This window comes from Gopherus evgoodei, chromosome 19 (assembly GCF_007399415.2).
Source record: "Gopherus evgoodei ecotype Sinaloan lineage chromosome 19, rGopEvg1_v1.p, whole genome shotgun sequence".
NCBI classification, from domain to species: Eukaryota; Metazoa; Chordata; order Testudines; family Testudinidae; genus Gopherus; species Gopherus evgoodei.
The window spans coordinates 16,483,817-16,499,099 of record NC_044340.1 but is presented as its reverse complement, the minus strand read 5'-3'; the positions used below and the strand labels follow the sequence as shown (position 1 = coordinate 16,499,099).

The 15,283-nt window shown below is 44.7% G+C and overlaps 1 protein-coding gene across 15 annotated transcripts in view; it reads right to left on the bottom strand.

Annotated features, from left to right (window-relative positions):
- Window positions 1-4,292: 4,292 nt before the first annotated feature.
- Window positions 4,293-15,283, bottom strand: part of SIK2 (salt inducible kinase 2) — a 112,179-nt gene continuing 101,188 nt past the window's right edge. For 14 of the 15 annotated variants that reach the window (XM_030538237.1, XM_030538238.1, XM_030538242.1 and 11 more), the window contains one exon: window positions 4,293-14,631. In XM_030538237.1, the coding sequence (XP_030394097.1) occupies window positions 14,046-14,631 (586 nt within the window). In that variant the 3' untranslated portion in view covers window positions 4,293-14,045. The remainder of the gene's footprint in view (window positions 14,632-15,283) is intronic. The other variant, XM_030538249.1, reaches the window with a different exon arrangement.

Sequence of the window (15,283 nt, the reverse complement as noted above, 5' to 3'; positions counted from 1 at the left end):
GTGCGTCCATGGTCCCAGGTTACCATCGATTTCTGGAGCGGTGCACTCTGGGTAGCTACATTAAAGGAATGAGACCAATAACTTCGATTTCCGTCCACACTAACCCTAAATCAATATAGTAATATCGATTTTAGGGTTACTCCTCTCGTTGGGGAGGAGTACAGAAATCGATTTTAAGAGCCCTTAAAATCGATTTAAAGTGCCTTGTAGTGTGGACGGGTACAGAGTTAAATCGATTTAACGCTGTAGTGTGGACCAGGCCTGTGCTGAAGCTGGGTAGTTCTCTAGCCATCCTCTTGCTGCACGGGTATGAATTGAACAGACCTCATCCCTCCCTCCACGGGAAGCTCAGCATAATTATCCCTATTTTACAGTGCAGAGAGGGGAAATGTCTGAGCCACGATCATACAGTGAGTGAGTCATTGGGCAGAGCTTGGAAGAGAACCCAGGAGTCCTGACTCCCACTCCTCTCCCAGAGTGTCTAGCCTACCCCTGCTAACTCTTTTGTGAGCTAATAGAACCCGGAAGTCCTGGCTCCCAATCCCCTACTCTCACCACTAGCCAACACTTCCCTCTAAAGGACTGTTTCTATGCGGTGGAACCCTCAAGGCAAGCGGAAAAGAGGCTGTCCAAGAAACACCTGGCGACGTGACCTTCAGGCTGATAGCAAAAAAATGGGCTATACCTGGAACCAGCTAGAATGAATGGCCCAGGATAGAGGACTCTGGAGATCTGTTGTTGGCGGCCCATACCCCAATTGGGGTGATGGGCATGAGTGAGAGTGAGTGAGTGGTACCCTTTCCCCAGAGGCTTGCAAGGCATTGACTGGGTCTCTGCAGCCACACACGGACTGATCACTGCTCACTGTTCTCAGAGACCCCCTGCTGTCCCCCCCGTCCGTTAGTGTCTGCGGTGGGGAGTCCTGGGCAGGGCAGCCGGGTGGGGTTACAGGGAGCCTGTTTGTTGAATTGCAAAGTAACCGTCACATGATTTTATCAAAACACTGTTCCCTTGACAACAGCTGATGTCAGCCTTGTATTTGCAAGGAGCCAGCAGCTGTGGCCCCCCTCTGCCCCCAGTACTGGGGCCAGAGCTGGGGAAAGCAAGAGCAATATGAACAGCCCGGTTTATCAGATCCTGCTGGGGCTGGGTGAGGTTCTGCCCCACTCTGCTGGAAGGGCACAAAAAAGCAGCAAGAGCCTGGTGGGTGCTGCCTGAGCACAGAGCGGGCAATGCAGGAGGCTGTTCTCTGCCTGCTGGCAGTAAGACTTCCCTCTAAATGGTCTCCTCCCCTTGTGTAGCTCTAGGGAGAGGTGGATCCCCTCTTCCTTTTAGCCCTCACTCCTCTCCCAGGTTAGGAGGACGGTTTGTCTGATTCCCACCCGAAGTCCCTGGGACCAAAGGTTTGAACTCCAAGCTGTGTCAAATCTTTGCAGGAGGATAGATTAAGTCCCTTGCTGTTATTGGCCTTGAGTCTGTCATCAGAGGAGACCGTATAAACAAATGAAGGGTCTGTCTGCTCTGTTCACCGAGACACCAGACGCATCCTCTGGTTGTGGAACAGAGTGTATCCAGGGTCCTGGTGGAAAGGCACAAAGTGGAGCCTGGCTTTAGCGTGAGAGGGGCGATTGTGTGGGTGCATTGAGGCTGAAAGGACTGCCAGGGAGAGTCAGGGCTGATGGTCATCAGGGTACAATTTACTGTTGTGAGTTCAGTTTGTGCTCCCAGAAGGGTTTGCTGCAGGCATGTTTTTATAAACCTCAAAAGAAAGAGGTGCCCTGGATCGTTTGCCTTGATGCTCAAAGGCCAGTGCCACCCTAATCTTCTCAGCATTACCAGAGGTTCAGGAACGTGCAGTGCCATTTGTATGGCTCTCTGCGTGGCATCTTCTGCAGCCTTTGGGGTTGGGGGCGCACACAGCCCTGCACAAGCAGCCGTGCTTCTTGTTGAGCTTCTCACATATGGAAGTGATCTCTGGGCCCTAGCATGACTGCCCCAAGCCCTGGGAAGCCCCAGCAGCTATCCCACCTGGCCCTGGCCTGGGGTGCAGCTCCTGGTTCCTCCTCCAGATGGAAGCTGTGAATGGAGTTGGAAAGGGTTAAAACCTTCACGTTCTTTCCTCCTTTCTGTGCTAAATTACCTTAAACTTTCCGCAAGTGGCGACTGCTTAGACAGATGTGTTGACATGGCAACAGGCAGCTCCAAGGAAACGCTCATCAAGTCGGGAGCCAGAGGCTGCGGTGCAATCATGACAAGGCACCTTGAGCGGGCAGAGAGGCTGCCGCTGCCCTGTCTGTGCCCTACATTGTGGCAGGGGTTTGATTAGCGAGAATAATTCATACGTCTTTCTAACAACCTATGATGCAGCCGCAGTAACGTAAATGGCACAGATGGAGCCAGGGCCTTAATTTGCTGCATTACTAATGTTGCCCTGTTCCTGCCCCAAGGAACTATTTCCAAGGAGCAGGGCTAAAGTCACATTCCCTGGATGGCCATTAAGCCAGGGCCTTGCTGTCTTCACACCAGATGGACCAACATAGCACATCAGTGTGCAACAAGCATGAAGCCAGATGCCCTGGGGGTTAGGAATAGGGGTGGAGCATTCGTGCAGATCCATCCCAACTGCCTGGACCACATTCTCAGAAAGTTAGGGGCTGGTCCCTGCATGCCCCCAGAACCTCCCCTAATACAATGGGGCCATTGGCTCGAGCAACAGCATGGTCTAGTGGATGGCATACGGGGAGCCCCTCAATTCTATTCCCAACTCTTAAGCAAGTCATGTCCTCTCTCTGCCTCTGTTTACCCTCCCACTCTGTCTTGTCTATCTAAACTTGAAGATCTGCAGGTCAGGGACTTTCTCTCTTGTTGCTACTGTAATACATACAGTAATAAGCCCTGAGCCTCTGCAGAGGGGTGCATGACATGGGAGAGAGGTGCAGACTCTACATGGGAGAATTTTGGCACCTTTGCTATTTCAAGAACAAAGTTATTTGCAGGACAGAAGCAGCAGGCACTTTCCTACTTGTATTTGACTAGTATTGTGCATCTGTCCCTAATAAGCCAGTGTAATGCTAACAGATTGTCAGCAGGCAAGAGTGAACCTGGGACCTCTGAAGCTTAGTTTATGAGCTTCACACTGCATGAGCTGAAAGCCACATCTCTTAGCCAAGGCTGTAGTCAACTCCTTAATCTCTAGTTGGGCTAGGTGTGACTAAAGGGGGACAGTGCCACACAAAGCAGGCTGGGTTACAGCAGCACTGAACTCCCTCCAAGCCCTGTATATATAGATCTTGGACTGGTTAATTCAAGCACCCCAGTGCCAATAGGGCAGCATTATTAGCTCTCTTTTATAAAGGACTGAGCTGACATGGCCATTGCTGCAGTTAGAGTTGCTCTGGGCAGTGGGATTTGAGTTGTAGTGTGCCTGGCTCTTAGACCCCTGTTCAGTCCCTTGGACCATACCACTATAGTACCCTGTAGCCCCTGGGATCTCTTTTAGAGACATACTGGATCCATCAGGGAAGAGGGCACCATGCCCTAAGGAATCCAGGGAAGGATTTATGCGGTGCCAGTCTCACAGCCCTGTCTGTTCAGCACCACTTCATGGCATGCAGCACATCATTCCACCTAACACAGCAATGGGAAAATAAGATTGGTCAGGTAGACACAGCCAGTCACTGGGATGAGAACAGGCTGTCCTGGAACAAGAAAGCAGCTGCTCAATTAGCCCTGACCAGGCTGAATCATGGTTCTGTGCCACAGGTCTCTGCTGCAGGGTTCAGATACTGCTCTGTCATTTTGCTCTTTTGGCAGCTGCATACTGGGGTGCATGGTTAGTGGTGTAGGACTGCTGTTTTTCCCATGCTGACCTACCCTTCTCCCCACCCTCAGTTGTAGAGAAAGCCACACCATTTCACTGGAGCTTTGCTACTTCCAAAGCATATTTTCTGTATAAGCCGACACCTGGGTATCCCAGAATGCTTTGCTGCAAGATGTGTTCAGCTGGGCGCTGTTAAAAGGCTAATACAGACTCAGGTGGTTTCAATGAACGGTATTATTTACCCTATTGACGTCAATGGTAGCACATTCTTAGTTTTCCTTCTCCATGGCAGCCTCTAGATACAATCAGCGAAGCATTTACTAGCTACCTAACTGGGCCTAACCTTTTCAGAACTCAGCATTTAATTCTCAGATAAGTAAATGTCCATTTTTGATTATTTTGGGAACAAACCTCCCATTAGTCTTTCACAATGTGCCTCATTTTGCTCCTTCACAAACCAACACCACATGGATTCTTATCAAAACACTGTAGTCTTTATTTGCTGTTAAATCAGTTCAACAGGGACTGTTACATAAAACCATATTATGACATTTTCTTTACACAAAATTCCCCCATTAAATTACATTTTGGTACAAAGATTTCTTATTCAACCACCATATTTAAATAGCTTTCTAACTCTAAGTGACAGCAATACAGGAGACACATTTGTCACATTAGGGTATTGTATTGACTCGTCTTGCTCAAGACCCACAGAAAACTCAAAAATTAGGAGACACCCACATTTCAAAATGAAGATAAGATCTGCTACAGGAATTGCTGGCTTTCCTGAATAGTTTTCCACAGAGCAAGCTCCTCCCAGAACTAAAGGAAACTGTCTGTATCCTATACGGTGCAATTTCACTGTCTCTTTATTGCAGACAAGGCTCCAGTTGGGCCTGCTAGACAACCTACCACGTTCTTTGAGGCGATTGTCACAAGCTCCGGAATCTCAACTTTCATTTAAAAATAAATAAATAAAAGGGTAGGGGGTGTCCAGCCCCAGCTATTTTGGTTAGAAAAAAGCCTTGAAGATGTGACCCGAGAAAGGCAGCATGAGGCCCATGTCGTGCAGACCTGCACAATGGACTGTGAGCGACCCCCTTGTGTCAATTCAGTGAGTGTGTGGGGCATGGGCAGTATCGCCATGTTTCTCTCTTCGCACTCTGACCTTTGGAAATAGCAGGCCGGAGGGGAGGAGCAGAGCCAACCCACAGAGTCTAACGGACACCCCTCCTTCAACCAGCTGCAGCATGCTCCTGTGGGTGGGTGCCAAGATGCAGTCTACCAGGCTCCAGCTATTGCTGCTTCTCCCTTTGCAGACATCGCTGCTTTGGTTACACTCGGTTCACACTTTTCTGCAAAATCAGGCGGGCTAGAAACACACGGGTGTATTTAAGGAGAGTTTGGATTCTGATGTCATTGCATGACAGAGAAGAGCCCCGGGCGCAAGCCTGTGCCTTAATCCTGCCCTGCCCAAGAACATATCTGAACACCTATGAGTGGGAGCCACGCCTGGCAGGGCGTGCATGATTATATTCTGCCCCTCTTACCTCAAAGAGCAGAACTTGGGCAAGTATCACTGCTCTGTCTCCCCACCAGCTTGAGCCCTGACTGTACCCGAAAAGGTACAGGTGAACATCTTCCCCTCTCCCAGTGCCCTGAGATTTGGGAGTTCACCAGCTTGTCTGCTGTTTTACAAATGGCCTTGCCTTTGTTTGGTTAAACATGGCCCTACATAAAGCACATGGAGGCACTCAGCAGAACTATGCATTACTAATTTCATCCAGCAGCACCACTAATACAGCTGAGGGGCAAAGACGACACAGAGTAAAGTTTTCGGAACACACTTGTGCCACCTTGTTCATTTGGAGTTTTGGCTTGAAGGTGGTGTTACAGCCGCTGGTGTATTTTTTGACCGTAACATGACAGGAGGGAGGCATGCTCCATTGGTTTGGGCTAATGTTCTCAGCAAAGACTGAAGTTACTATTGAATAACAGCAACTGCAGCATCACAATTTTAGCTTTCCTCTGCAGCCCAAGCCTGTGCTATACCATGTGATGCTGCTCTGCTGAGCACTCGGCTTCCCCTGGGCACACAGAGGGACAAGCTTTTGCCAGAAAGTTTTTGCAAAGCTATTGCTGAGCAGGTTTTTATTTCCCGCTTTGCGGAGTTTGCCCTTTGGGGCTGTCGAAGTCACTAGTTAGTCCCTGAGGGCTCTTTGCCTTGTGACTTTCTCACTGTTCTGTCTTCCCCATGGCTTCCCTGCTACTCCCCCAGCCATAAGCACAGCCACCCTCTGCTCTCTCCCCCCACTTACTTCACTGTATTCCAGATAAGGGCTCTAGGGGGAATCATTTCCCAAGTTTATCTTGAATAGTTGAGGATTCAGCTGCCTTGGGAACTGTCTAGTCACAGAGAAAATTGGCAATTTTGAGTTGGTGAATGACAGGGACTGACTGGAGGCTCAGAGTCAGTCACTTTGATTTAGGGTGAGACCAATTAGTTGGTCAAATTAGATTATATAAAAACCCAATCAGCAAAATTGACACCTCCCCTCTGCAGCCTGTGCATATAGGGTGGTGATAGTCATGTGTTAAGCTGCATGGTTTGTGCACCTGCCCCAGCCTCAGCAGCATGCTGCTCAATTAGCCATGGGCTAGGGGCCTAATGAAAAAGCAAGTGCCATAGGCCCGAGGCCCAGAATGGGAACCGCTCTGCTCTACAGCAGTGACAGATTTAAAGTCTACACCTTGACCTAAAGCTGCAGTTTATACCATTGAAAGGGGAAAGCTTGGCCTGCTATTTAATGGGATCCACAGCCCTTGTGTCTAGCCCTGGAATGTTCTGAGACTGATGGAAAAGTTGTCTGGAAAGGCTACATTAGACCATTGTTGAAGTGGTGTGAGTGTTACTCAGGCCTCTGATTTGCATCATAATAACTACGGCACCTGCTCTAGAGATGGAGAGAGGAGCTGTTCCTGTGTGGTGTATTGGCACACATGATGGTTTGGGGGCAGTCTCACATGACTTAGTCATTCTAGCTGCCTCCATCTCAGCCCCATTAACCCTTCGTACACCACCTCATGCTGTGCGTACTGTTTACAGCTGTGAATGCAAGAGGTTGGGGGGAAAAGGCTTCAGAATGTAGCCACCCCCTGCCACACACCAGTGAATGAGGAAGTGAGGGCATCACCACATGTTTTTTTAGGATGAGTATTTACAAATAGGAATATATTAAAGAGGGACTGAAAAGTAAATCTGAGAATTTCTGTTGCAAATTATGTCTCGTCTAGGGAACTAAGCTGTCCATAACCAGACCTTCATTTTCCTGTAGCCTGATTTGCTCTGAACTCTTTGGCTAACACTTCCACTCACATTTCAGGCAGAGGGCAACCCAGGCAACAGTGGCAAACAGCATTTAACCAGATTTTGGTGCTTTCACATTGGGTGAGGTGTTGGGTTTGAAAGAGGCTGAAGCAAGAGCTGGTTTTGGGGATGCAGCTGTCAGATCTATACTGCCAGTGTATCAAGGGCTACCTTGATTTATCCCACACAAAGGCTACCTTGTGTGGGATAAAGATTTACCAAAAACCAGCCATCACGCCCTTCACTGTTCTAACCACTGCCTTGTAACTTCTATCAGTAGGACTACAACAAGGGTATCTAGCAGCTAGATATAGCAATTATAAACTTCACAGTCCAGTGTGCACCCATACTTAGCTGTGGAGCTCTGTTCCTTGTGATCACACCACAAGCAAGAGAATCAGGGCCCTGTTACACCTGTGCACCAACCATTGCAGCTAATGCCACAACACAGGTAGACCTGTTCAGCCCTTAGAGGAGCAGTCAGTTCTGAGTGTGGCAAGGCGGAAAGACTTCTCAAGGTTAGTTTGTGCTCCCCTAATAATTCTTCTTCAATGTACCTAGGACATTAATAGCCCCAACAGGGTTCTTACAAAATATGATGCTAATTCTACCTAAGGTTTATAATAGAATCTCTCTGCGGTTGTAGGAGAATTAGCAGCAGATAAAATATATCTTAGCCTAGTAGGTCTCAATGTTTTCCCTTATATGACCCTCCTTCTAGCCAGCTGGAATCCAAGGCAGACTTTTGTTCTATCTAGGACTATAGGAAGGCAGGTTAGTCACAGCTCCCTAGTTGAGAATCTATGATTAAAGCCCAGTAGATACAAAACTTGTATCCACAGCTGATGGCCAAACATGGTCCATGGGTATCTGCAGATTTGCCGGGCTCTACCTATGATGTTGTTTGTATATTTTCCCTTAGACTTTCTCTCTATGAAGAGCCATTCCTCTGAGTCTTTTGTTTTTTATAGAGCTTTCCCTGTTTGAGTATCTAAATTTCCTCTTATCATACAGCTTCTCCTAAGTTTTCACTAGGCTGCCATGATTCATTTTTATAGTCCCCGCCCCTATCAGGGCAAACCCATGTGCTGTCCAGGTGTAGCCTATAAAAGCAGCAACATCTGACCTCTCTCAGCCCTAGTGAATTGATGGGGGCGGGGGAGGGTAGCTTCTCGAGATTAATCCAACTATAAGGCAAGGTAAAGTTTTAAGAAAAACTTTCTAGATGAATTATACTAAGCCATAGCTCTCTCTGTCACACAAGATTAGAGCTAAAGGTTCTGAGAAAGTAATGAGCAGGATCCAAACAAAACTCCATATTTATTTCTTAGTGTCTTCTCTTCACTTTTAGAAAGAAAAAGAATGGCTATCCCAGCCACAGTCTCCAACTTCAGGTAAATCAAACTTATTTTGTGAGAAAAAAAACAATGAGTATGGATTTCAATTTAATACTCAACTTTAGACAGAACAGCTGGATGCTGCTTCTGGTTCTGCAAACAGAGCCCAGGAATTGTTTCTGACTGGCTCCTTTTGCCATTAGCTATTAACTTGTGGCTTTTGGCTGTTTTTCTTTTAATGACTGTAAGTGACCATGGTGCTAGTGAAAGGTGTAGGAGTAATACTCCTGCAGGGTGCAGGTATAGTCAGGGCACCTGAAACTCTCTACTACAAGGAGAGAAATTGTCCTTTGCATGCAGTCTTCCAAATTGGGTTGAGAAATGCAGACTCACAAATAAGTGCAGGTTACAACTGAGCTAACCTGATTTGACAGGTCAATGCATGCTTTTGTACTGGTTTAACTATATTGGCTTAGAACAGTTAAATCTGCAGCCTCTTTGAGTGGGTGTTATCCTGATAAGGGTGTTATTTGTATAATTTACTCTTAAAATGTAGCTCATTTTCATACATTTATAACCACCTTCCATACCAATATCATCTCTTCCTTGCTACAAGACTGCATGGCTTTAACTATCTGTTTCTAAACCTATATAGGTAACAGATAAAGCTTTCCAGGGAAACATCACCCTAACCACTACTTCCTCTACCTATAATAACTGTTGAGTGGAGCTAGGCAGAATTTTCCAACCAGAAAGCTTTCCTGCAAAAAAAAGAGGGGTGGGGGGTTTCTATGTTTTTTTCCTCACAGGAAAATGTCATTTGATAATTTTTTGCAATCAAAGTTAACAACTTTGAGCTTTAGTTCTTCTACTCTCCCCTCTTCTTGTGCCACCAAATGCAGAAGAATGAATGCATTCTGCTCTGACTTTTCTAAATGTTCTCAACTTTGGAAGCTTGGCAAAGCTAAAGGGTTTCATTTTTCCTTTTGCCACTTCCAACCTGTAGATTTTTCTAAAGTTGAGGTTTTAGTGAAGAAATGAAAATATGGCCCTGGACACGACTCCTTTAATGGCGTTCCGTGGAAAAAGGGGAAAACAATTATGAAATTCTGAAAATTCACAGTTCTGCAAAACAAGAATTGTTCTAGTGTTCTGCAAAACAGAAATAACTTCTAATTTTGATGTGAAATTGTTTTTCCACCTCAAGCTGCTTTAACACTGAATCCTTCTCCTGATCAAAATCAAATGACTCCTTCTACAATGGGTTTGAGAGGGGAGTGGTTCAGCAGGTGACCTGTGACAGTTGGATTCTATCAATGTTAACAGCAAACCTCTATGGCCACACCTGATCTCTTCTTGTGCTCAACACTAAGAAAGATTTTTTTAATCAGGGAAGTATAGGAACTAGCATTATGTAACCTACACTAAACTGCTGCTTTCAAGTCATTTGGATTGGTTGGTTGATGTTCCCTGAATAGCTTAGGATTTACCTATGCTTTTAGTCTCTGTTCTAAGAAACGGGTTTTGAAGAACTACTTTCCTTACTCAGTTATCTATGTAGTCTGTTGGTGTTCCAGATGCATTAAGCAAACATTGCCTGTGCTGTGAATGGGTGATATTGAGATCAGGGCCATGCTAAATGGTTGCATGTAATACAGAAATGGAGCTATTGTGTGAGGCTATTAATACATTTTTTTCCTTCACATTTGTCTTCTGAGATCAATTATATGAAATAAAGGGAGTTTTGTTTTGTACCATCTTGAAAAAGACAGTCCAGAGAACCCAACACTGGTAATAGAAACAAGCTTATTTTTCATTTGTATCTTGGTGTCTCAGCTGCAGCCTGCCATTAGAATAACTTAAGGGTAATGCTACCACAGTGCTTGCTAAGCTTATAGTGTAGAACAATTTTCGATTCCATTTTAGCTTACTAAAGATTTAAAAATGAAATGTACATACTCTTTATTTTGTATTAATACACTGTAATTGCTTTACAGAGTCCATTATACCAGTTGCATGTAATTACTACAGATGCACTTGCCCAACTGGAGCTCACAAAACTAGTGCATTTATCTCAAAGCAAAGACTAAACCCTCTAACTCTTTAAAAAAATACATTAAAGAACGTACCACACACACATATTGCACTTTTCTCCATATGAAATTTTTACCCCATATACATCTCACCAAAGTCTCTTCAAAGGAACCTGTAATACAAGATACTAAAGGTAATACTTCACTATACAGTAGTATACACAATCCTCTGTTAGGCACAACAGACTTGAACAAAAGCAGCCACTTCAGAGTAGCATGAATACAACGAGTGGTGCCCACAAAATAGTCTAGTGTGGCATTAGAAATGTTTGTCTATAGAAAATGACATGAAATGTTAAACTGGCTGTTAGTTGAGGGAGATCTAAGCTACTTTGTGTTCATAACATTCAAAACTCTTTAGCTCCCTAGATACCTGCATTCCAAAACTCAGCAGTTTAAACTAGTTGGGACCCTCTGGTAAAGAAATAACTAAAATGATGGAGAGATCAAACCACAACAGTAATTCTGCTCTGTGCCCCTGAATCCTGCTCCATGTCAGCTTACTATGTATGGGGTGGTAGGGTTTGTTGTGGAAATAGTTAAGAAAAGGGGCAGGCCATGTTTTGTAACAACTCCCTGTGCAGAACTGGGCTTCTGAATTGATTGTTCATGCTATGGAGACATTTCTATATCCATAGTTTGCTTCTCTTTCACGCAGCTCTCTGGGTATTCAGCCTGGCCTCGTATGTGCACAAATGTTTGCTTAATATTTTACGTGGCCCCTTGCTGCCCACTCTCGCTGCATGTGGTCACCTGCCCTGGTGAGATGCTTAGACTCCACTGGGCTGGCCCTTTGTTCCCCTGCAGTGTTTGTTGTTGCCAGTTGCTTGCTCTCTACAAGTCACTTAAAACCTAGGGGCTGTGTGAAGATTTTTACCCCTTCACACAGGCGTGTCCATGGATGAGGATGGAATGCCATTTATAAAGGTTTCTATGCAGATGGCATTAAGTCACCTTAAAACAGTCTTTAGGTCGGTGGTTCTCAACCTCCCCCAGATCAGGAGTCCATGTTACAACAGCAAAGCATTAGTGGACCTCTTTGCCATCTAGCATAAAGAAAGGGGTAAGTGGGCACAACCTTTAAGATGAGATTCCATGCTTCAGCTTACATGGGATTTCAAATTGCCCCCCAGCAATGGCTTTGGAATCAACGTATAGTCAATACAAAGCCTTGATTGAACAAATCTGACTGCACAACAAGTGGATTAGTGACCAATATTACAGAATGTGCTGTATAAACACCACAGGTCAGTCAGATTTTAGCATGCTAGGAAATAAGGCAATTGCTGGCAGCAGTGCTGAACTTTTTCCTGTTTAAAGCTGACTAATATATAGTCACTAGATTTTTTTTTACCTTTGCCACGTAAATACTGTATTATTGCTCTGTGTGCTGACTGCTTATTTCTCTGAAGGAAAAAAATGGTTCTGCAGTCTGATCTTTGATAACTCTTCTGTTTATGACATGACATTAGTTGGTCAGAAAATCTGATTATAAACTGACTGGGCTTTTCTCAGTGTATCAGGAATTCTCTCTTCTGCTACCACCAATTCAGTCCAATGCCTTAGTGCTTTATATAGTGACTGTAGAATTTGCCTGTGGGTCAGTATAAAGTAACAGCCCAGATTGGTGGGGTTGGGAACTTGCAACAAAACTTTGGTTTGAGAGCAAAGTGTCAGGAGCAAGGTTAGTGACTGTGTAGTGATAGATACAGATGGAGCTATTAGTGTATATTGCCTCTTTCCTCACTTTGAACTTAATGAAAAGGGAAAACCTCCCAGACATCAAAGGCTGTTTTTCATAAGCAGTACCTGCTTTTCTGCTGTTCTTTGTGCTTTAAAGAACCTGCATTGTGCTTAGTGTGTTCATCTGCTCACAAAGGACTAAACTCTCCAACTATGGGGCACTAGGTTCTCCTTTAATAATGTCTCTCAGTATTTCAAACACTTGAGACAACCCACATTACAGTGATTACCCCTGTCCTTTCTATGGATCCAAAGCCCAGCTGCTGCCTGACATTTTGTGAACTGCAAGGGTTTGGGGACTCAAGTGCTTGCTCAAAGTGAGTATCTGTTGAAACGGTTAATATAGCAACAGTTCTTGACACTAAATATTGCTGTAATACTTTGAACATTTCACACAGAGATGAGCAATCAAGACACTAAGGAAGTTGCATTGTATTCCACATGGTGGAACACATGCTCTGAAGTGACTTTGGCTTTAGCATGGATATAAATGGGGTACTGTCTACTTTCTTCAGGAAAAAAAGCATATAATCTGATAAAGAACCCAAAAAGGCACAGCACTATCACTTCACATGGGGTTTTTAAGCTCATTTTGTTTTGTCCTTAAGTTCTAAAACCCAAATTGTCCAAATATACAAAGCTTAATAAACCACCAGCAACGCATACTGTAAATTCAAAATAGTTATTTTTAAAAAGCAACAGAGGACAGATGTATCCTCTCCAGTGACCACAGCTGCTCCAAGGCAGAGGCCTCCACAAGAGACTGTCCACAAAAAGGGCTGATTTCTAATGCTACCCTGGCTGACCTTTTCGACAATGTCATTTGCTGCAGTTGCAGACCACCTCTTGGTACTTTCACATCTCTGTTAACTGATCCTTTACCTTTGGAGTATTCTGTACCCCATTCAGAGGCCTCTAAAAACACTGCAGTGCCCCATATCAGACCTAGCTCTCTTTTGACTAGGTCAGTGTATCATTTTGTCAAAGTTCCAGAAACTTCCCAGGATGGGCAGTTAGAAGTTTTTTGGCAAGTTTGGGGAAATGCTGTTGCTAGCAGGAGGATGTGTGGAGTCTTTTGGAGAAACACCTGATGTCCTCTGAGACTTACTGTGGACTAATGCAACATCAGTAGCTTAGAATCAACATTTCAATGCCAAAGTGCAACTTTCCTTTAAATCCACCATGCACTAAAGTTTCATGAGTTCTTGATTTGCCTTCAGGTTACCCAAGTCTGAGTCAGGATGAAAAATATATTGCTTTTATTGCCAAGAAGTACAATGTATCACTCATTTAATCTCCTTTCTTTTGCAGATCTTTAGCAGGTTTCATCTGGTACTGGATGGATGCTAGCAGAGTATCCAGTTTTTGGAAGGGACCCTTTTCTTTCTTTAAAACTACATCTGTAATCTCCTTCTCTGCAAACTGGTTCTTTGTTTGACCAAATTGCAGTATCCATCTCCAGCCCCTGCCATGGGGTTTGTGGCATAGCACTGACAGGATGAACCAATGGCTATGTAGCTTTTAGCCATCCCTGGCTAGTACCAGTCAGGTGGCTTTTACATCCCTCAGTAGGTCAAGGGTTGGAAAATAAGCCATGAATGTTAGGGTTGGAACAAAAATGAAAATTCAGATGCTTTTCCTTCACTTCACCTGTCTTCCATTCTTAAGTGAACACTGCAGGGTGGCTAATTCACCAAGACATAGCCACTATGTTGTGGGTCAACAGTCTCCATCATTTCACAATCAAAAAGTCCTGGCAACTCTGAAAGGGCTAATGCCTCATAGTTGGACTGAGACTCATGAGGTGCTGAGCTCCTCTGGTTGTCTGGTGATGCTACATTGCTTTGCTGGGCTGGGTTCATGGAATACTGGCACTGGTTTGGGTAGTCTGGCTCAGAAGAAGTGACCACTGGCAATTCACAAGTCTGATAAGAATATTGTAAGGGTGGCAGCGGTGGTGGCTGCTGTTGCACATGAATCTGCAATGGCAGCCCAGGTGAGCTGTGGATCTGTGATGGTGGCAAAGACTCCAGCTGTAGTTTCTGATACTGGCTAAGGAAAGGGTCATATTGCATTTGTTCTGAGGAAGGCTCCATTACAGGGCTCAAGGGCTGTGCCAGGCTGAACTGTGTCAGCGGCTGCTGCTGCTCCTCCTGGCCTGGAAGTGGCAGTTGACTTGACCTTGGGTATGAGTTTTCGGCTATATGCATCTGGTTAAAATAAGCCTGCAGCTGGGACTGCTTCTGGAGGAAGAGTCTCTTCTGATGCAGCCTGAATCAAGGACATCAATAGGAATTATTTTCAGTCTTTGAAATATTAATACTTAGTGAGATTTGTCTGCTAATCACTAACAACAATGGCAGAAGAGAGTGGTGAAACGTACATTGGGTTCCTTTGAGAAAGCCAATCTCTAACTGCTAGTTGGGTTTCATTTACAACTGAACCTTGTTAATTGTCACTTGGCTAATCTGCACACTCAACATGTCTCTCCCTGCTTCTTACCAAAGGTGCAAAAGCAGAGACAATGCAGTAAAGTCTCTCATGGCTAACGTTACAGGACATATTCTAGTAGACTATGAAGTATTATTCTAACCAATTAAAACTAGACTATGCTTGGCAAATAAATGAACCTTATGCACTATAATGTAGCAGGAATAATTTATTGAAAAAGCCACACTTCACCCCCACAAAAATGCTAAGGGTGCTGGATCATAAAAAAAATTCTTATTAACTAATCAACATCCCAACTTCAACCAAAACTGTAGATAGAAGAGGCGGTACAAGACTGTTCCCAGCTCACCTAGTTTAGATAGTTCACATTTTCTTACACACAACCATCTTTTCTTTAAGATGTGAAAAAGCACATGAAGTTGCTTTGGTCAGCAAGAGAACATTCTGGATGGTTGTCAGCCTTAGCCCTCAA